Here is a 22434-nt window from a genome sequence, read left to right as displayed (position 1 = left end):
ATATCTCAAGCCTCACAAATTAGCAAGTTTATTCGATCGGGCTGAATTTTTTTTTTTTAAATGGACTTCAAAAATCTTATCTCAACCCTATTAAATCCCGGGTTAGGCCAGACTAGACCAACGGGCTAGCCCATATTGACGACTCTAACTCTTCGTATATTAGCAATTGTGAGGTGCTAGAACATTTGGAGAGTAATTCGACGTATTTCTGGGGGATGAACAGAGAGTCGAAAAACAAGTAATCTTTCACATTGTTACATGACTTCTACACTTTTACTTGACCACAACTAAGAATCCCGCGAAATGGACCCGTCCCACGAGAAGATGAAAAATAAATCATAAGTAAATTAAGACTAAGGAAACATTCTTCATATAAAAATTGAACATTTTACTCTGTGTTTTCTCTACATAATATATGTTATGATTCAAGAACCATAAATTAATTTATTGCCAGAGCTGTGGTATGTAGCGGTGTCAAATGGGCGGGTTGGGCTGAAATTGAAAACATTAAAATGGGTTGAGATAGAAGTCGGGTTGGTCTTGACCCGCCCAAGTTTACTTTGGGCTCAAATGGGCTTAAAAACTGGTTGGGTCTTAACACGCGCAATTTGACCCGATTGATCTTAATAATTTAACATATTGATATTAAACTTTTATAATCACAATTTGAATTTTAGCTCAAAATTATTTTTTTTAAAAAAAGTAAAAAATGGATAGATAAACGCTAAAAGATGCTTAATAGATAATAATTTATACCTTTAATATAGAAACATATCACAATAAAAAGTTTTAAAACTGGTTGAAATTGGATATTGAATTGGACTCGATTGAGGATTGTCTTCAAATAGGTTATGCTTGAATAGGTTGAGATTGAACTCAATTCAAATTATCTAGAGCTCAACCCTTAAAATTCTCTTCAACCAGTGTTGCTTATGTGAGGAGGATCAAGAAGAAACACAAATGCTGAAAGTCGTTGGATAGCTGAAGTTAGAAGCAAATTGAGTAGCTGTCTAGAGATAGCAATACAATGCAACAGAGTGTATAACACACTTAAATGGATTAAGAAAAGTAGGTGGAAGCAGTTCCAAAAAGGGATAGTAGCATCAGTATGGGGAGCAATGATCTACTACACATGGCAGTCAAGAAGTTCTAGATTTTTTTAAGCACAAGAGCGTACAGCCAAAATATGTGATTACACAAATACAAAAATTACTAGAGATGAAGCTCCTTAACATCATATTTCACATTGTTGTTTATTCTTCATATATAGTAGGAATTGTAAGCTGCTAGGACATCTGGAGTTCGAACTTTCAAAAAAGGATTTTAGGTTGTGAGGTGCTACGACATCTGTAGTTCCATTCCACAGTAATGCAGCGTATTGTTGGTAGGCCAGTTCACTGGGATGAACAGAGTCGAAAAACAAGTAGTCTTTCACATTCTTACATAACTCATACTCTTTTACCTGCCTCTTCCCTCCACAACTAAGAATCCCTCGAAACGGACCAGTTCCACAACAAGCCGTCTCTGATATCTTAAAACCTAAACAAAACAAAATAAATTGAAACATTGTGTATACAGCAACTAAACACATTAACGCGTTTTCTCTACATATATAGTTTCATTTTGTTATGAACATTGCATCGTCTGTTAGCGGACTTTTTGCTACAGAATTTGAATGAATATGAAAATACTTGATGAAGAGATAGAAGATACCGTATTTTGTTGGATTATGAATGCTATCTGCAAATACTTTGAAGAAGTTGAATATTGTATACTTAAATCCAGGCAATTGCTTCTCTAGTTGTTTGAGCATTTTTGGAAGAGCTGAATTAAACATTTTCGCCTTGTTTGTGGCCTCCTCCAAGCAACTTCCATTTTTAACCCCAATTCGAAGGTTGAGAACCCTAGTAGAAGGGAGACAACCTAATGGACCCAAATTAAGCATCACAAACTTTCTCCCTCCTCCTTTATAAACTCCCTGTTGCATTCATTCATTTAAACGTCACTTGTCCATTTATTAATTCAATTTTGTCAAAATATTATCTTGCAATACCATCAAACCCGTCTATAACATCAATAGAAAAGATCAATATTAGAGTACCTTTAAAACAGAAGTCAAGTTGCCCATAATCATCTGTAGATATTCCCTATCGGAATATGGAAAAGTCGAATTTGGTACTAAAGAGGCAAACATGTCATTGCTACCAGTGCTAAAAATATATACTGCATTTGCCAGGATTTTATGGGACTCTGTTTTCCCCATTTTCCTCTTCAACAGTTGTATCACATTTTCAAAATTCTTCAACTGAGTTTTTAGAACCTGTCAAATGGAAACCAACATTTAAAATTCAAACAATAAAGGACATATATGTATATATATACACATACATATATTGTCGCTTACAATGGCACCACTAGTTTCCGCCAAACAACCAGAACCGGCTGATGCAAAGTTTACCCCATGAATCAATTGTTTCTTCCCAATTTCAAAGTAGGGCGGAATAAATGGCAAATTAGCATATTCAGCTGCAAAATTATGTTTGAGTCAAATTGCATATAAGTTTGATTAATTTTCAAAGAAAAGCAAATAAATTTACCGATAAAATCAGGAATAAGGCGTCCATTAGACACCCTGCCAGTAGGATGCTTAAAGAATGATTCTCCATAAGGAAAGTAATTACTTCCCTGCAAGTCAGCAGTGGCGTTGATGTACTTATTATTTCCAGAATCGAAAACCGAATCACCGAACACAAAAAGGGCAGCTCTTTCATGGCACACAATTGGTGTGGCAAAGTGTGTAACCAAAACAAAGATGCACAAACTTGAGATCAAAGCCATTAGATTATTACAAGTTTGGTTTATATTTGCATAATATATAGAATTGAAAATATGTTTATACAGTACTAAAGATCTGCAGAATGATTTTTTTTTATTAAAAAAAAAACGTGTCTGCATCCACTATCGACTCGATGTGAAGACTAAGTTTGTTTTGTTACTTTTTGGGATAATGAACAACTACCTCCTCAATCTATGACCAAAATCTCATAATTTTCTACCACTTTTCGACCTATGTGTTCTGAAATTTCAGGCATAGATTGTGAGGATATTTGTGCATTTTCCCTTTCTTTTTTTAAGAATTAGTTGTTCTATTTTTTTAAACAATTAAACTATTGTAATTGATCAATATTTTAGAATATTTCATCAAATTGACATGAGAAATATTATAACTAGTATTTTCTTCCTACAATTTTTGAAAATATTAAAATATTGATTTGATTTTATTCAGTTTAGCTTAAAAAGCAAGTCAAATTAAATATAACAAAGTGCAACATGACTACTACTAACTTGTGACCAAACAAGTATTTGTTTAATAGATTTTGATCTGGCAGACGTTGGGACAGTATCAAATAAATCACTTTTTTTTTGCTTAAAAAAACAACATACGTTAAATTCGGAGTAATTCACTTTTGATTCTTCAATTTGTGAGTTCACTTGTATTCTTCACCAGCTAACCTTTTTGAAAATTGAAAATTACGCGGCTAAGCAAATTTATACTATTTAATTGCTTATCATATCTATAATTTGCTATAATTACCATTCGCGACTAACATTATACATTAGTTACTTGGGCTGACTTCGAGTTCTTATAATTAGTCATATTTGTATATGTATAATTCGCCAAGATATACAAATACATATGTACAATATACAATTTTTAAACCTATATACATATACAATTTACCTCTCTCCCACTCTCTGGCCTCTCTCGTTCGCCTCTCTCCTCCCTCTCCCAATCTCACTTGCCATATATACAAATGTATATGTATAATATACAATTATCTAACCAATATACGTATATAATTCACTTCATCATGTTATGTTGAAAGTTTAAAAAAGGATTTTAGGTTGTATGGTGCAACGACGTCTGGAGTTCCATTCCATAATAATTTTGTGTATTTTTGGTAGGCCTTCTCAGAGGGATGAGAAGAGTCGAAAAAAGGAATGTCAAGCATGCTCCAGACATTCCCTTAAATTTGATCTCTGTAGGACAACTAGATGATGATGGCTATCATAATGACTTGTGCAATGGCCAATGGAAGCTCACCAAAGGCTCACTAATTTTAGCTCGAGGAAGAAAACATTCAAATTTATACGTGATACAAAGATCGATTCTTGGTGACTCTATAAATTTGGTGGAGAGCGAGACTTTATCAGAACTGTGGCACAAGAGACTTAGTCATATGAGCGAGAGGGGGATCACCTGTTTGGCTAAGAAGAATTTGCTTGCTGTTATGAAACAAACAAAGGTGAAAAGATGTGTTCCTTGATTAGCAGGGAAACAGAAAAGAGTTTCTTTTCACAGTCATCCTCCTTCAAGAAAGTCTGAGCTATTGGAGCTAGTACACCCAGATTTGTGTGGTCCTTTCAAAGTGGAGTCAAAAGGTGGTGCACTTTACTTTGCTACTTTTATTGATGATCATTCTCACAAGATTTGGGTATATCCTTTAAAATCCAAAGATCAAGTGCTTGATGTGTTTAAACAGTTTCAAGCCTCATCTGAGAGACAAACGGGAAAGAAATTAAAATGTATTCGCACTGATAATGGTGGTGAGTATATTGGTCCCTTTGATAACTACTGCAAAGCGCAAGGAATACGTCATCAGAAGACTCCTCCAAAGACTCTTCAATTAAATGGTTTGACAGAGAGGATGAACAGAACTTTAGTTGAGAGAGTTAGATGTGTGCTTTCAGAGGCTAAAATTCCAAATTCTTTTTGAGCTGAAGCACTTAATACTGTTGCTTATGTTATCAATTTGTCTCCTGTTGTTGCCTTGGATGGTGATGTTCCAAACAGAGTTTAGTTTGATAAGGATGTTTCTAATGATCACTTAAAAGTGTTTGGGTGTAAAGCTTGTGTCCATGTTCCAAAAGATGAGAGGTCAAAATTGGATGTTAAAACTAAGCAATGTATCTTCATTGGTTATGGTCAAGATGTGTTTGGATATCACTTTTATGATCCAATTGATAAGAAACTCATTAGAGTCGTGATGTTGTCTTCTTTGAAGATCAAACTATTGAAGATATTGACAAGACTGAGAAACTAGATTCTCATACTGATGAGAGCTTAGTTGATGTTGACCCAATTTCTACTATTGATGCATCTTTTGCACATGAGGGAACCCAAGGTAATAATCAAGACAATGATGAGAGGTAGAACATGTATTTGTTCCTATTGATGATGTTGTGGTTGATAATCAACCAACTCATGTTGGGATGACCGCTTCGGATGCTCCAGAAACCTCTTGTAGAAGATCTACTAGAGAGAAGCGAAGCTCAACGTGTTATTCTCCTAATGAGTATATCCTCTTGACTGACATGGGAGAACCTGAAGGTTATGATAAAGTCATGCTAGATACTCATAGAGATAGGTGGGTAGAAGCCATGGAAGATGAGATGAAGTCACTTCACGAGAATGGCGCATATGAGCTAGTGGAGTTACCGAAAGGTAAGAAAGCTTTAACAAATAAATGGATATTTAGATTAAAGCAAGATCAACATACATTTGCACCTAGATACAAGGCTAGGTTAGTCGTCAAAGGTTTTGGTCAAAGAAAGGGGATTGACTTTGACGAAATTTTCTCTCCTGTTGTGAAAATGTCCTCCATTCGTATGGTTCTAGCCTTAGACGCAATTCTAGATTTAGAGGTTGAGCAGATGGATGTCAAGACTGCCTTTCTTCATGGTGATTTAGAATAGGAGATCTACATGGAGCAACCTGAAGGTTTTGTAGTTAATGGGAAAGAAGAAAACCATGTTTGCAAATTGAGAAAGAGTTTGTATGGCTTGAAACAAGCTCCAAGGCGATGGTACTTAAAGTTTGAATCTGTCATTGAAAATCAGGAATACAAGAAAACTTCTTCAGATCATTGTGTATTCTTTTAGAAGTTCTCTGATGATGATTTTATTATCTTACTACTTTATGTGGATGATATGCTGATTGTTGGAAAAAATAAATCTAGAATTGCAATCCTCAAGAAAGAGTTAAGCAATTCGTTTGCGATGAAGGACTTGGGGCCTGCAAAGAAGATCTTAGGCATACAAATCTATCGAGATAGACACAAGAAGAAGTTATCTCTATCCCAAAAGGAGTATATTGAGAAAGTACTCAAGAGGTTCAACATTACAGAGACAAAAGTGGTTAGTATACCTCTTGCTAAACACTTTAAGTTGAGTACGACTCAAAGTCCATCGACTAATGAAGAGAAAAATGAGATGTCGAGTATTCCATATTCTTCCGCGGTTGGTAGTTTGATGTATGCTATGATTTACACTAGACCAGATATTGCACATGCTGCTGGTACCGTTAGCAGATTTCTTTCCAATCCTGGAAAAGAACATTGGGGTGCAGTGAAATGGATACTACGATATTTGAAGGGTACGTCAGATATGGAATTGTGCTTTGGTAGTGGCAAGTCTGAACTAGTATGCTACACAGACTCTGATTTGGGAGGAAATCTTGACAATTCAAAATCTACTTCTGGCTATTTGATCACTTTTGGAGGGGGAGCTATTTCTTGGCAATCAAGACTTCAGAAGTGCATAGCTCTATCTACCACAGAAGCCGAATATATTGCCATTACTGAAGGTGCCAAGGAATTGCTTTGGTTGAAGGAGTTTATCAAAGATCTTGATTTTGAACAATCAAGATTTGTCTTATTTTGTGATAATCAAAGTCTATTTATCTCACCAAGCACTGTACCTTTCATTCTAAGTCCAAGCATATTAGTAGAAAATATCATTGGATTAGAATGGCCCTAGAAGAGAAATTATTTGAGGTTGAGAAGATATACACTGATGACAATCCTTCAGATATGCTTACGAAAGTGGTGATCGTAGATAAGCATGAGTTTTGTAGAAGTGCGGCAAGCATGAAGCCTACCAAGAGATCCTCTACTTGAAGTTCATTTGGCCCCTTGGCTGGAGGGGGAGTTTGTTGGGCTATTGTCCATGTTCCAGCCAAAGGCCCATGGCCTAATCCTACTTGGAAAAGGATTGGAATTATTTTCTTTATTTGGTTTCTAATTCTATTAGGAAAAGGTGGAATAGTAATCCTATTTGTAGTTGGTTTTGGCTTTATAAGGAAAAGCACAACTCTATAAATAGAGGATGGTTCTGAGAGAATAATTAATTGCTCACTGGTATTATATTTGAAAGACATTAGAACATAAGAGAGATTTTTAAGAGAGTTTTCAACAAGAGAAAAAGAGAGAAAGAAAATGGTTCTTTTGTTGTAGTCTTTTCTCCGACCAGTCACATTCAGATCGTGTTTTCCGATTAACTAACCGTTTGGATCGGGCTGAAATTTGGACTGAGTGTCCCTGACATCTTGGTGGTTGATTTGAACGGTGGAGATCGGATTCGGAGGTCAGCAAGATCCTGTTTTAGGTCCCGAACAGAAGCTGAGTTTGGGTGGTGTTTCTTTCTATTTATCTTTTGTTGGTGTAGCTATTGTTTGTTCTCTTTTGGCACTTGTTGTGTAGCCATTAGAAGAATATTTGTAACCCTCTTATTGTTATAGTGAAGCATTCGGATCTTGTCGATCCCGTGGTGTTTACCTTCGGTTTGAATGGTTTTTCCACGTTAAACTTGGTGTTCTTTATTGTTAGATTTTCGATTTCTATCTTTTCCGTCACAACAAAGTCATCTCATCAAATCTAAAGAAATCAAACACAAGATCAGAAATAACAGTAAAGATAAAAGCTCCTTGTCATCAACATGACCAATTACTTTTCTCTTCCTTATATAGTAAGCATTAACAGAAGAATTCCACCATCAGGTTATGTTGACAGTTTAAAAAAGGATTTTAGCTTGTAAGGTGCTACCATGTCTGGAGTTCCATTCCATAGTAATTTTGCGTATTGTTTATAGGCCAGCTCAGTGGGATGAAAAGAGTCGAAAAACAAGTACTCTTTCACATTTTTACATAGCTCGTACTTTTTTACCTGCATTGTCCCTCCACAACTAAGAATCCCTCGAAATGGACCCGTTCCACAACAAGCCGTGTCTGATATCTTAAAACCTAAATAAAACAGAACAAAACTTTTAAGTAAATTAAAATGAACATTTTTTATATAACAATCAAACATTTGACTTTATTCATCTCTAATATGGTTTGTGTGATTTCATTTTGTTATGATTATTGCATCAACATTCTACTTTGTTAGCAGAGCCATCAAATTTCTGCTACAGAGTTTGTACTGTGAATAGAGAAAAAAAATAAACCTACATATGATTTATGCTTCATCTTTCTATGATCAATTCCTATTTTTTCTTTTACTTTATTGAAGGTTTCTCATGGGGAGACTAAATCCGGATTTGAACCAGGAAGTCCTACATACGCTCCTTAACAAACGCGATTTCATACCATTTCTCGAGCCGAGAAATTTGGTTAAAGATAAAAGATTACTTACTACCAATTCCTGTTGATACTTATTGTACATTAGTATACTCTTGGTAAAACAGCTATTCTTACATAAATCAACACTGCACAATATATAATCGAACATAAAGATACTTGATTTTGAATTCAATGAGATAGAAGATACCATATTTTGTTGGATTATTAATGCTATCTGCAAATACTTTGAAGAAGTTGAATATTGTATACTTAAATCCAGGCAATTGCTTCTCTAGTTTTTTTAAACATTCTTGGGAGAGCTGAATTAAACGTCTTCGCTTTGTTTGTTGCTTCCTCCATACAACTCCCATTCGTAACTCCTTTTTGAAGGTTGAGAGCCCTCATAGAAGGAACACATCCTAATGGAGCCACATTAAACATCACAAACTTTCTCCCTCCTTCCTTGTAAATTCCCTGTAAACAAAGTACAACGGATTAGTCTAATCTGTCCATTTGACACGCCTAGGACTAACTTCACGTAGAACATGCAAGTAACAATATCTGATTTGTTTCTTGAATAGATAAAAACTACTACTCACTCGTAAATAAATTAAATCGAAAAGATCAAATATTAATTACCTTCAAAACAGAAGTCAAATTTCCCATAACCATCTGTTGATATTCTGTATCGGAATATGGAGAAGTCAAATTTGCTAAGAAAGGGAAAAGGAAATCATTATTGGCAGGGCTGAAAATATATACAGCGTTGGAGAGGATCTGTTTCACCCATTTTCTTCTTCAACAGTTGTGTTACGTTTTGGAATAATTTCAACTGAGTTTTAAGATCTATAACCTGTCAAATGAAAACAAACATTTAATTAATATTGATCAATCGATCCATCTAACTATCAAATTCAAACAAGAATTACTATATTGTGACTTACAGAGCCACGATTGGTTTCAGCTAAACAACCAGAACCGGCTGATGCAAAATTCACCCCATGAATGAAATGTTCCTTCCCAATTTCAAAATATGGCGGAATAAATGGCAAATTAGCATATTCAGCTGCAAAATCAAAATCAAAATCAGTTGCCTGACATTCACTACCTCCAACAATTAAATACTTCAACGCGAACAAATTTACCAATAAAATCAGGAACGAGACGTCCATCGGAGGCCCTGCCAGTAGGGTATTTGAAGAATGATTCTCCATAAGGGAAATTATTACTTCCTTGGGGATTAGTATTCGGGTTGATGTACTTATTATTTCCAGGATCAAAAATTGAATCACCAAACACGAAAAGGGCAGCTTGATGATGTCTTTCATGGCACACAACTGGTGTGGCAAAATGTGCAACCAAAACAAAGATACACAATCTTGAGATCAAAGCCATTACAGTATTATATGTTTGGTTTAATATAATTATATATATAGTACTCCTGATGCGCAGTTTGATTAAAAAAATACTGTGTCTGCTGCATCCACTACTTTGAAATATATAGGGTATATTTTAATGCTAAATATAATAGTGACAAGCATATTATTATCGCTTAATCTTTTATTTATTTTATTGATACAAGATAAAGGAATGTGCAACTCTGAATATTAACTGTTGAATGCCTTGAATCAGACCCTCTCCATAATAAAACTGCTCCCTCTCTTCCCGTGGACGTAGCCAATTTATTGGTGAACCACGTAAATCTGTTATTTTGTTTTTCGCGTTTATATTTTCTCGTATTATCTCAAATTCCGCACAACATTAACGAAGTTAAATTCTCATCACTCTCAGTACAAAGAAAAAACACAATTTATTGCTGATAATAAACTATATTATTTGACGGTTCATTCCTTAACTCAAAAATTACTATGATTAAACTTTTTCCGTTCAATTAAAGAATTATCAGTAAGAGTTGAGGAAAGCCAATTTATTTATATATTTAGCAACTAACAAGGGAAGCCGTTTTTTTCCTTATAATAATATTGAGTTGGTTGAACAAAGGATCTCACAAATATGAATCAGGTTGTAATGTTTGAAATTTTCTTCATAGATCGAACTCATCACATGGGATAGTGTTTTTAGTACTTATTTATTGCCAAGTTTCTTTCCACCTTCCCTATGAATTTTTATTTCCTTTCCCTCCTTTATTTTATGTATCGGAGATATTCGTGTCTCTTAAAAAATAAAATAAGAACATGTTCACAATAAAAAACTTTTTGCAAGGCATATTCCCTAGACAGGAATCAATTGAACCAAACAATGATAATCAAGCGCAACTCATGGTAATTTTTCCCTGTTATATTGGATATCTCAAAATAAATGAGACTTTTTTTTGGATTAAGTTCAAAATCTAGAACTCTGAAATTCGCCCGGAAGATCAAGGATTCTACTAGCACTAACATATTATTCACAATGCCTTCTCGTCAAGCACGGTAGTACAAGATTCTTGTTGCTAGTGAAGTTTGAATCTAGCTGCTTCATTGTTCCACAAATCTTCAGTTTTCTCCTATTTTTGTATTTCCAGTCATTATCATTCCAAAATAGCTTCATTTTTTTTAAAGAAATAACTCCGGTTCGCAAACCTCTTTGGCTACACTTCTCTTTGGTTGCGGAAGAGAATTCAATTAGACATTAAGTTTCCTTATTTGAAAGATAAATTTGTTGGGTTAATGTTATAGATTAGGTCGGATTAAATTATTTGGGGGTGGGGTTATATCTCAATTTTGATTTATTTTAAATTGAATTGTTCTTGTAACTTAGTTGTTCATGTGTATATTTAGCCCGAAAGTATAACAGAAAGAGTATATTTAGCTCAAAAGTATAACTAAAGATATATTTAAACTATTTCCTATAATATAAGAGTATATTTGACCCATTACGGTAAACTATGTTAATTTTGATTAAAGAAAAAATAAAATGTTTCATCAAATTTGAATGAGGAAAAGGTTGATTTATTGTATTTTTGTTTATAATTTTTGAATATATATTTAATTATATAATATTAATTTATTCTAATTTAATTTAGCTTTAAAAATTAATCGAATCAAGTATCAACTCTCAAAAAGCGGACAAGATAAATAATTTTGATTAATATGTAAATGAGTATTAATAAATAAGATTGCTTAACGTGGAGTAGTTTTATATAGTACTTGTGAACTTTGGACTCTTCACTGACCAAGTTTGTTAGTTTAATACTCTTTACTAACTCTCCTTTTCTTAAAATAGGAATTATTGTGTTTCCAAAATAAACTAATAAACTAAAGGTATAATATATAAATATATCTTTTAATTTGGATTGATTTTACACTTATATCCTTCAATTTTGACAGTGCACAAGTGAACACTTAAATTTATAAAAAATTGAACAAGTACATACATTAGTCGTATGTGGCATAATATATATATGACACCACGTGGAACACAAATTACCATGTAGAATTCACGTAAGACACATGTGTCTTTTTGTTCAAAATTATACAAATTTAAGCGTCAACTTGTGAATACTCAAAGTTGAAAATTATAAATATGATATGAGATATTGTTAAAAGGCATATTTATGTTTTACTCATAAACTAAAAGTGCACCCGACCAAATGAAGGGAAGTGGTAATGGAGGGAATTTGGAGGCCCTGCCAGTAAGGGTGCTTGAAGAACAAATAGTATTCATTTTCTAACCGGTCCTAACGTTTTCAAATGACTAGTTACGATATATATATATATATATATATATATATATATGTTACTTCCTGTTGGGAAAATACGGACAAGCACAAAAGTATATATGATAAATGTAATGGAAATAAAATGGGAAAATAACGACGCCAAAAATTTTACGTGGAAACCCTTCTGAATAAGGGAAAAAACCACGGGCCAAGAGGAGCAACTGATATTACTATAGTAAGGAATTTTACATTGTGTAGTCACGAATACAACACTCAATGTGACTACTACACACTCAAAAGGAACAACACTTTTTTGGTTTCTGTCTTACTAAAATATCGCTCACACTCTATTTTTCTTCACAGACTATTTTCTTATATAGTCTATGGAATACTTCACTTTGCTCTCAAAATGGTTTTTCTCTCTAACTTGGTGTATTTTACAAATGAGCAAGAATTCTCTATTTATAGAAGGATAAAACCATACCTATGTCACTAATGACATATGTAAACATAGCAAAGTCAAAAATGGTTGCAAATCTTACCAATTTGCCAACTACCAAATCTTTTCTTTTCAACTCCAATTACTATTCTTTTTTAACAATTGTTTGTACCAATTGAATAGCTAAAGTTGACTAAAACAATGGGATGGATTCAATAAATCTTCCCCTCTAGTCCCATTTACTAGAAGAAGGTATCTTCAACTTCTTTAGAAAGAGCTCATACCCACAAGTTCTTTGCATAACTCGAACTTGTCTTTTGGTATCATCTTGGTCAGCATATCTGCAGGATTTTCACTTGTGTGAATCTTTTTGACGTGAAATGATTCATTCTCCACTTTCTCACGAATCCAATGATATCTGACGTCAATGTGTTTTGTTCTTGCATGGTACATGGAGTTCTTGCTCAAGTCTATTGCACTCTGACTGTCACAATAGACAATATACTCCATCTGATTCAAACCAAGCTCTTGAAGAAATCGCTTTAGCCATATCATCTCCTTGCCGGCTTCAGTAGCCGCAATATACTCAGCTTCAGTTGTAGATAGTGCAACACACTTCTGCAACTTTGACTGCCATGATATAGCTCCCCCTGAAAAAGTAAACAAATATCCAGTAGTGGATTTTCTGTTATCAAGGTCACCTGCCATATCAGAATCTGTATAGCCTTTCAAGATTGGATTTGATTCTCCAAAACACAAGCATTCATCTGAGCTTCCTCTAAGATACCTGAGTATCCATTTCACAGCTTCCTAATGCTCTTTTCCCGGATTTTCGAGAAATTTACTGACAACACCAACTGCATGAGCAATATCAGGTCTAGTGCACACCATTGCATACATTAGACTTCCGATGACGGAGGAATATGGAACTTTGGCCATATTCTCTTTTTCCTCCCTAGCTGTAGGACACATCTTCTTGCTCAACTTCATATGACCAGCAAGAGGTATACTAACAGGCTTAGCATTCTTCATATTGAAGCGCTCCAGTACACGTTCAATGTACTTCTCCGTGACAAATAAATCTTCCTTTTATCTCTAAGACGAGTAATTCTCATGCCCAAAATTTGTTTGGCATGACCCAAGTCTTTCATAGAAAAAGACTTACACAACTCTTTCTTTAGCTCGTCAATCTTAGAAGTATTTTTGCCCACAATCAACATATCATCCACATACAACAAAAGGATGATAAAATCATTGTCAGAAAATTTTTGTACAAATACGCAATGATCTGAAGAAGTCTTCTTATAGCCTTGCTCCCCCATAACATATTCAAACTTTTTGTACCACTGTCTAGGAGCTTGTTTTAGGCCATAGAGACTCTTTTTGAGTTTGCATACAAAATTTTCTTTACCATCTACTTTGAAGCTCTCAGGTTGTTCCATATAAATCTCTTCTTCTAGGTCACCGTGAAGGAAAGCCGTCTTCACATCCATCTGCTCAATCTCTAAATTAAGACTAGCAGCCAAACCTAGAACTGTGCGAATCGAGGACATTTTCACAACAGGAGAAAATATTTCGTCAAAGTCAATACCTTTCCTTTGACCGAATCCCTTAACAACTAATCTAGCTTTGTACCTGGGCTTCAAGTTGTGTTCTTCAACTTTAACTTTGAACACCCACTTGTTCTTCAAAGCTCTCATGCCCTTGGGCAATTTTACCAACTCATAAGTGTGGTTCTCATGCAAAAATTTCATCTCATCTTGCATGACTTCAATCCATTGATTCTTGTGCTCATCTTCCATGGCCTCCTCATAACATTCAGGTTCTCCCCAGTCAGTGAGTAACACATACTCATTGGGTGAATAACGGGAGGAAGGAAACCGCTGTCTTGTGGACCTCCGAAACGGAATATTTAATTCGTTCACAACTTCATGAGCAACAGGATTATCAATAACAATATCATTGTTATTATCAACATCAACATGTTGATTCAATACATGATTTTGGGCATCACCATGATTATCAAACCCAACAACATCATGCACACTTGTGTGAGGAACTTCATCATGATGAACTATACCATCAAAACTTGAAGATTCTACCTTCTCTGCTTTGTCAATATCTTCAATTGTTTGATTCTCCATGAAAATAATATCACGGCTTCTCACAAGTTTCTTTTCAATTGGATCATATAGCCTGTAACCAAATTCATCTAGGCCATATCCAATGAAGATGCACTGCCTTGTCTTAGCATCTAACTTTGACCTCTCATCTTTCGGCACATGTACAAAAGCTTTGCAACCAAATACTCTCAAATGGTCATAGGATACATCCTTTCCATACCAAACACTATTTGGTACATCACTTTGCAAAGCAACAGCATGAGATAGATTAATAACATGTGCAGCGGTCAATAAAGCCTCACCCCAAAATGAGTTCGGCAACTTTGCTTCAGAAAGCAAACATCTAACTCTTTCCATCAAGGTCCTGTTCATCCTCTCAGCCAAACCATTAAGCTGAGGAGTCTTGGGAGGAGTCTTCTGGTGTCTAATACCTTGATGCTTGCAGTATTCGTCAAATGGTCCACAATATTCACCACCATTATCAGTACGAATACATTTCAATTTCTTTCCAGTTTCTCTTTCAACTGAAGCCTGAAACTGCTTAAAGACACCTAACACTTGGTCTTTAGTCTTCAAGACATAGACCCAAAGTTTTCTCGAGCAATCATCAATGAAAGTGACAAAGTAAAGTGCACCACCCAATGTCTTTGTCTTCATTGGACCACATAAATCAGAGTGCACTAACTCAAGCAACTCTGTCTTTCTCGAAGGAGGGTAGGACTTAAAGGAAACTCTATTTTATTTACCAGCCAAGCAGTGCTCACAATTTTCTAATTTAGCACTTTGGAAATTTGATAATAATTTCTTCTTGGCTAGAACATTAAGTCCTTTCTCGCTAATGTGGCTAAGCCTCTTGTGCCATAATGTTGAAGAGCTATTGCTCTCAACCGCATTCACCATATCAACACAAGCAGAGTCCGTAGTCCAGTATAGACCACGACGTTTGTTACCACGAGCCACAACCAAGAAACCCTTAATGAGCTTCCATTTTCCATCACCGTTGGTACTAACATATCCTTCATCATCTAAAACACCAACAGAAATTAGGTGCAGACGAACATCAGGAGCATGTTTCACATTGTTCAAAACTAGTTTAGTTCCAACACTAGTTTCCAAACAAATTGTACCAATACCAACCACCCTAGAAACAGTCTCATTACCCATACTCAAGGTTCCAAAATCACCAGGAGTGTAGGAAGAGAAAAAATCCTTTCTTGATGTCACATGAGATGGGCACCAGTGTCCACAACCCAGCTTGACTCATCACAAGCAATATTTATCATGTTTGCATCAAGAACGGTAACAAGATCTTCGGTGGTGACGGTGGCTAGGCAGTTTTCATTGCCATCTTCTTTAGTTTCCTCTTTGTTTTTGTTCTCCCTCTTCAACTTCCTGCAGAACTTCTTTGTGTGCCCTTTCATGCCACAATGATAGCACTCAATATCCTTAAGTCTGCCTTTGGATTTGCTCCTATTTTGTTCTCTATGCTGAGAACCACGAGTTTTATTTCTCCCCCTGGGGCCAGTTATCAGGACATCCGACGAAGAGGAACCTTGAGTTTTTCTTCTCATCTCTTCGTTCAAGACACTACGCTTGGCGGAATCCATAGAGATCACGCCATCCGGAGCAGAATTTGACAATGACGTTCTAAATGTTTCCCAAGAATCTGGTAGGGAACCAAGTAGAAGCAAGCCTTGAATTTCTTCATCAAATTTGATGCCCATAGCAGATAATTGGTTCATAATCCCCTGAAAATTATTCAGATGGTCTGTCATCGGAGAACCATCATGATACTTCAAAATCAACATCTGCTTTATTAAGAACATTTTGTTGTTGCCAGTCTTTCGAGCATACAAACTTTCAAGATGCTCCCATAGGGTTCGAGCATGTGTTTTCCCAGAAATATGGTTCAACACATTATCGTCGACCCATTGCCTAATGAATCCACAAACCTGTCTATGCAACAAATTCCACTTTTCATCTGTTATATTATCAGGCTTTACAGTGGTAAATACTGGTTTATAAAAATTCTTGACATAAAGCAGATCTTCCATTTTCCCCTTCCAAATGGCATAATTAACACCATTCAAAGTAACCATTCTACTTGTGTTGGCTTTCATTGTTTTCCCAAAAAATATAGTTATTTCAAATCAAAGTAAATCTTTTCTGATGTGGAAGTTCAGACTGTGCTGCAACCACAGAGCATACTCAGATAAAATCTTGGCTCTGATACCAGTTTGTTGGGAAAACACGGACAAGCACAAAAGTATATATGGTAAATGTAATAGAAATAAAATGGGAAAATGACGACGCCAAAAATTTTACGTGGAAACCCTTCTGAATAAGGGAAAAAACCACGGGCCAAGAGGAGCAACTGATATTACTATAGTAAGGAATTTTACATTGTGTAGTCACGAATACAACACTCAATGTGACTACTACACACTCAAAAGGAACAACACTCTTTTGGTTTCCGTCTTACTAAAATATCGCTCACACTCTATTTTTCTTCACAGACTATTTTCTTATATAGTCTATGGAATACTTCACTTTGCTCTCAAAATGGTTTTTCTCTCTAACTTGGTGTATTCTACAAATGAGCAAGAATTCTCTATTTATAGAAGGATAAAACCATACCTATGTCACTAATGACATATGTAAACATAGCAAAGTCAAAAATAGTTGCAAATCTTACCAATTTGCCAAATACCAAATCTTTTCTTTTCAACTCCAATTACTATTCCTTTTTAACAATTGCTTGTACCAATTAAATAGCTAAAGTTGACTAAAACAATGGGATGGATTCAACACTTCCTTTGTCCCAAATGGATCCTAAGATTATTTTCTAATATTATGAACTAGCACTATTCATTTTCAGTTTACATTAATAGTATGCTTTCTAATATCCAAGAGTAAATAGTGGGAAAAAATGTATCACCTTTTTGCAAATTTTCATATTTGAACTATCAATGTGCAAGTTTCATAGATGAACTTCAAGTGTGTTTTTCAACCACAGAGTACGAATTCTTATGAACATCATTAGTTTCAAAGCTATGTTCATTCCTGATCTAGAAAGATCGATTTTGGTAACAACCAAAAACTAATCAGACCAGTGTCGTAGGTGTTACTTTGAAACTGCATTGTGAAAACACAAAACTAGGTTTTCAAAAATCAATTGGCAAACATTTTTTGAATTTTGATTTTTGCAAAGGACATTTGATGATGCCTGTTGCAAAAGGACTGATTATGCTTGCTATATCTCTAATCTATTGTCACATTCATCTTTTTAAGGTCGGGTAATGGTGCAATGGATTACCACAGAGAAAGAAGGGTCGAGTGTAACCCGGCCTTAACCCCTACCTTGCAGAGGTAAAGAGGTTGTTTCTAAAGGATCCTAGCTAGAGTACAACAGTGGAAATTTTATTGATCTCACTATGATTCCCTAACAAAACATACATTCAGTTACAAATCCTTCTCTGACTACATATACAATTGAAAATTTACATTGCATGAATCTGATCAATCATGAGGACTAAGACATGAAGTCATCTCATCAAATCTAAAGATCGGCTCCTCAGTATAAGTTGAACACAACAAGAACAGAAAAATTACTAGAGATCAAGCTTTTTAGCATCATGTTTCACTTTATTTATTCTTTCCTTTAGTACGCTTTAACAAAAGAATTCCACCAATGCCATCATCAGGTTATGTTGAAAGTTCAAAAAAGGATTTTAGGTTGTAAGGTGCTACAACGTCTAGAGTTCCATTCCATAATAATTCCGTGTATTTTAGGTAGGCCTGCTCACTGGGATGAACAGAGTCGAAAAACAAGTAATCTTTCACATTCTTACATAATTCGTACTCTTTTACCTGCCTCTTCCCTCCACAACTTAGAATCCCTCGAAATGAACCCGTTCCACAACAAGCTGTCTCTGATATCTTCAAACCTAAAAAAAAAAAGAACAAAATCATTGGTGCATAATATATAATCAAACATAAAAGTACTTGATTTTGAGTTCGAAGATACCGTATTTTGTTGGATTATGAATGCTATCTGCAATTACTTTGAAGAAGTTGAATATTGTATACTTAAATCCAGGCAACTGCTTCTCTAGTTTTTTGAACATTGTTGGGAGAGCTGAATTAAACATTTTGGCCAAGTTTGTGGCCTTCTCCATGCAACTTCCATTTGTAACTCCAATTTGAAGGTTGAGAGCTCTCATTAAAGGGAGACAACCTAATGGAGCCAAATCAAACATCACAAACTTTCTCCCTCCTTCCTTGTAAATTCCCTGTAAACAGAGTACAAATAGTTACCCTAACTTGTTCATTTGATAAAAACTACAACGAGTAAATTAAATCAAAAGAAATAGAAAAGATCAATATTACCTTTAAAACAGAAGTTAAGTTGCCCATAATCATCTGTAAATATTCTGTATCGGAATATGGAAAAGACGAATTTGCAAATAAAGGGGCAAACATATCATTACTGACAGTGCTAAAAATATATACAGCATTGGAGAGGATCTGTTTCGACTCTGTTTCACCCACTTTCTTCTGCAACAGTTTTCCCACATTTTGGAAATATTTCAACTGAGTTTGAAGATCTATAACCTGTCAAATGGAAACAAACATTTCATAAAAAAGTTGATCTAACTATCAAATTGAAACAATAATTACATAAAAGTAAGAGAATAAGTTAAAAAGGAAATATTGTGACTTACAAAGCCACGAGCGGTTTCAGCCAAACAACCCGAACCACCTGATGCAAAGTTTACTCCATGTACCAAATGCTTCTTCCCAATTTCAAAATACGGCAGAATAAATGGTAAATTAGCATATTCAGCTGCAAAATACAACCAATAATTATGTTCAGGTCAGCTTCCACTATTACATTCTTTCACAAGAATGATCGAAACACAAATAAATTTACCTATAAAATCAGGAATGAGGCGTCCGTTGGAGTTCCTGCCAGTAGGGTACTTGAAGAATGATTCTCCATAAGGGAAATAATTTGCTTGGAAGCTAGCAATGGTGTTGATGTAATTATTATTTCCAGGATCAAAAATTGAATCACCGAACACAAAAAGAGCAGCTTGATGAGGTCTTTCATGGCACACAACTGTGGTGGCAAAATGTGCTACCAAAACAAAGATGCACAAGTTTGAGATCAAAGCCATCAGAGTAAGTTAATTGTGAATGAACAATTACTTTGATTTATATTTGCATAGTATATATAGAGTACTAGTGATGTGCAGAATGATTAAAAAAATACTTGTGTCTGCATCAAACTCTATTGGAAGAGAGTTTATTTTTCAATGAATTGAAGGAGTTTTGGCTGTTTGACAATCATTTAGTTGGTAAACATGTTTACTTGCCTACAATTAAGAAATTGACCCACAAAAGAGCAATTTTTTTACCTTTTATCTTCATCAATTATTGTTGTGAACTAATCTCTTTCTTCAATGTAGGAGTAAAGTTATGTACTTTATTTTTATTTGTTCAATTTTGACTTGAAACATTTTTAATAAAAAAAATATAAATTGAACAATAGTTTTGCAATATCACATTTTGAATATATTGTAAATTTAATGTTTTAGGTAATTCATATATTAAAAAATACTATAATTAATAATAGAGGTAAATCATGAATAAATGATAAATTATCTCATAATTTTCTAAACTAGACAAACAATAGTCACATTAGAGCGAAGTTTACCCTAGTGCTTCATGTCTCCTGTATTGTTTGTGGATTATTAGATTAGAGCCAAGTATACACTTTACCACTTGAAAGATAACGATAGAGAGTTTCCTTGTCATTATGAAGAAAAAAAATTAAAAACATTTTACATAAATTGGTATTTAATTTGGTTTCAGCTTGTATCTATGTTCTCCAATTTTTGGTGTGTATAAATAAAAACTTAAATTGGTATAAAATTAAAGAAGAATATACATATACTGTTAAGACCGTAAATAAGCAGGTGTAAACACGAAAGTTAGCAAAGCAAAGCTCAAAAGACTATGATTAAGAAGACAACGAGAAATGTACCAAAAAAACACAAAGATTTAACGTGGTTCGGTCAATGGACCTACATCCACAAAGGAGATGAGCAATCCACTATAAATATGAGAGTACAAAATACAAAGAGAAACAACCTCAACTAATTCACTCGGAATACATGGGAGGTTCACACAAGTGATAACGTATCAAGCTTGTGACCCATAAATTCTCTCCCTAACCAAAACTCTCAAAGTCCTTAAGACTACATTGTGAATGCTGATTAAGTTAGAAGGAACATGTCTCTATTTATAGAGTCCTAAATTTTTTCCTACTAGAAAAAGGATTAGTCAATATAAAATCTTTTCCTAAAAGGAAAACCTATTTATGGTAAGAAATTTAGGGCAAATAAAACCCAACAATTCTCCCCATTGACCTGAATTTCTAACAAAATAAATTTGTCCACCTTCTTGACTTAATCTTGACTTAATCTTCAACAACTTGCTTCTCCTCTCCATAATCTCCTTTGCAAAATTTATGTCTCAACACAGAAAACCTCTCTGAAAAAATTTCTCCAACAAAATTCTTCATTACTGTCAAAAAAGGTTGCGGCTAGAACTACACCCTTCAAGATGAACACATTTTTCTAACCTGGTTCAATCATCAATTATCGAACCACTAAACCTAACTCCGTCATTGAATCTGGCTCAGATACCACTTGTTAGGACCGAAAATAAGTAGGTGTAAACGCGGAAGCTAGCAAAACAAACCTCAAAAGACTACGAGTAAGAAGACAACGAGAAATATACCAAAAGACACAAAGATTTAACGTAGTTCAGTCAATTGACCTACATCCGCAAAGGAGATGAGTTATTCACTATAAATATGAGAGTACAAAATACAGAGAGAAACAACCTAAACCAATTCACTCGAAATTCTTAGGAGGTTCACACAAGTGATAATGTATCAAGCTTGTGACCCATAAATTCTCTCTCTAACCAAAACTCTCAAAGCCTTTAAGACTACATTGTGAATGCTGATTAAGTTAGAAGGAACATGCTTCTATTTATAGAGTTCTAAATATTTTCCTACCAGAAAAAGGATTAGTCAATCCAAAATCTTTTCTTAAAAGGAAAACTTATTTATGGTAAGAAATCATGGCAAATAAAATCCAATATATACATTCTATGTGTCATTATACACGTGTGACGCCACAAATGCTGCAAATTGTCGTGTATGACGCTATGTAGAAAGTATGTGTCTATTTTTTAACTTTATATAAATTTACGTGTCTATTTGTGTACATCTAATTTTAGGACATAAATATCAACTGAAATCCAATTAAAGAGCAATTTTAGATATTACGAAAAAAATAAAAGGATGAGGCGTTTTTAGTACTTATTTTGTCCAAAAAAAAAAAAAAACAATGGAAGCCTTTTTAGTATTTTTTTCTTTTTCATTTTCCCTTCCATATTTTGTTTGATTTTCCTACTTTTTTTATGCATCAGAAAGATAGTCGTATCTCTTTAACAATTAAAAATTAAAATGTTCATAAAAAATTTCTTTTGAAAAAGATATGCGCACTCCATAAGAAAATCAATTGAACGAAGCATTTGACGCCACATGTCCCAAGCTTATTATTTGATTTAATACAAATCACTAGCACTGAGGTACTGAATTGAATTAGTTGTCATATTTTTTTTTGGGTTAAGCTAAGTTAATTTTAATTAATATTTTAAAATAATTATCAAATTGGCATTTAAAATATTATACTTGCAGTATTTTTTTTATATAGTTATGAATATATAAATATAA

The 22434-nt window shown here is 34.4% G+C and overlaps 3 protein-coding genes across 3 annotated transcripts; all 3 read right to left on the bottom strand.

Moving 5' to 3' along the window:
- Positions 1-961: 961 nt before the first annotated feature.
- Positions 962-2925, bottom strand: LOC101257573 (GDSL esterase/lipase 5). Its single transcript, XM_004241799.5, has 5 exons — positions 2598-2925; positions 2405-2526; positions 2102-2320; positions 1714-1978; positions 962-1539 (listed from the first exon to the last, which is right to left on the bottom strand). The coding sequence occupies exons 1-5, from the start codon at positions 2836-2838 to the stop codon at positions 1235-1237; spliced, it is 1152 nt and encodes a 383-aa protein (XP_004241847.1). The 5' UTR covers positions 2839-2925; the 3' UTR covers positions 962-1234.
- A 4706-nt stretch (positions 2926-7631) lies between these two features.
- Positions 7632-9892, bottom strand: LOC109120520 (GDSL lipase-like). Its single transcript, XM_019214366.3, has 5 exons — positions 9544-9892; positions 9343-9464; positions 9038-9251; positions 8607-8872; positions 7632-8080 (listed from the first exon to the last, which is right to left on the bottom strand). The coding sequence occupies exons 1-3, from the start codon at positions 9791-9793 to the stop codon at positions 9135-9137; spliced, it is 489 nt and encodes a 162-aa protein (XP_019069911.2). The 5' UTR covers positions 9794-9892; the 3' UTR covers positions 7632-8080; positions 8607-8872; positions 9038-9134.
- Positions 9893-18020: 8128 nt separating this feature from the next.
- Positions 18021-19997, bottom strand: LOC101256390 (GDSL esterase/lipase 5-like). Its single transcript, XM_004242196.5, has 5 exons — positions 19555-19997; positions 19346-19467; positions 19011-19235; positions 18649-18913; positions 18021-18568 (listed from the first exon to the last, which is right to left on the bottom strand). Exons 1-5 carry the CDS (start codon positions 19799-19801, stop codon positions 18327-18329), a joined length of 1101 nt encoding a protein of 366 aa, XP_004242244.2. The 5' UTR covers positions 19802-19997; the 3' UTR covers positions 18021-18326.
- Positions 19998-22434: the final 2437 nt, after the last annotated feature.

Source organism: Solanum lycopersicum, chromosome 6 (assembly GCF_036512215.1).
Source record: "Solanum lycopersicum chromosome 6, SLM_r2.1".
Taxonomy (NCBI): domain Eukaryota; kingdom Viridiplantae; phylum Streptophyta; class Magnoliopsida; order Solanales; family Solanaceae; genus Solanum; species Solanum lycopersicum.
Note: the sequence above shows the minus strand (reverse complement) of the source record. Positions and strands in the feature narration are given on the sequence as shown.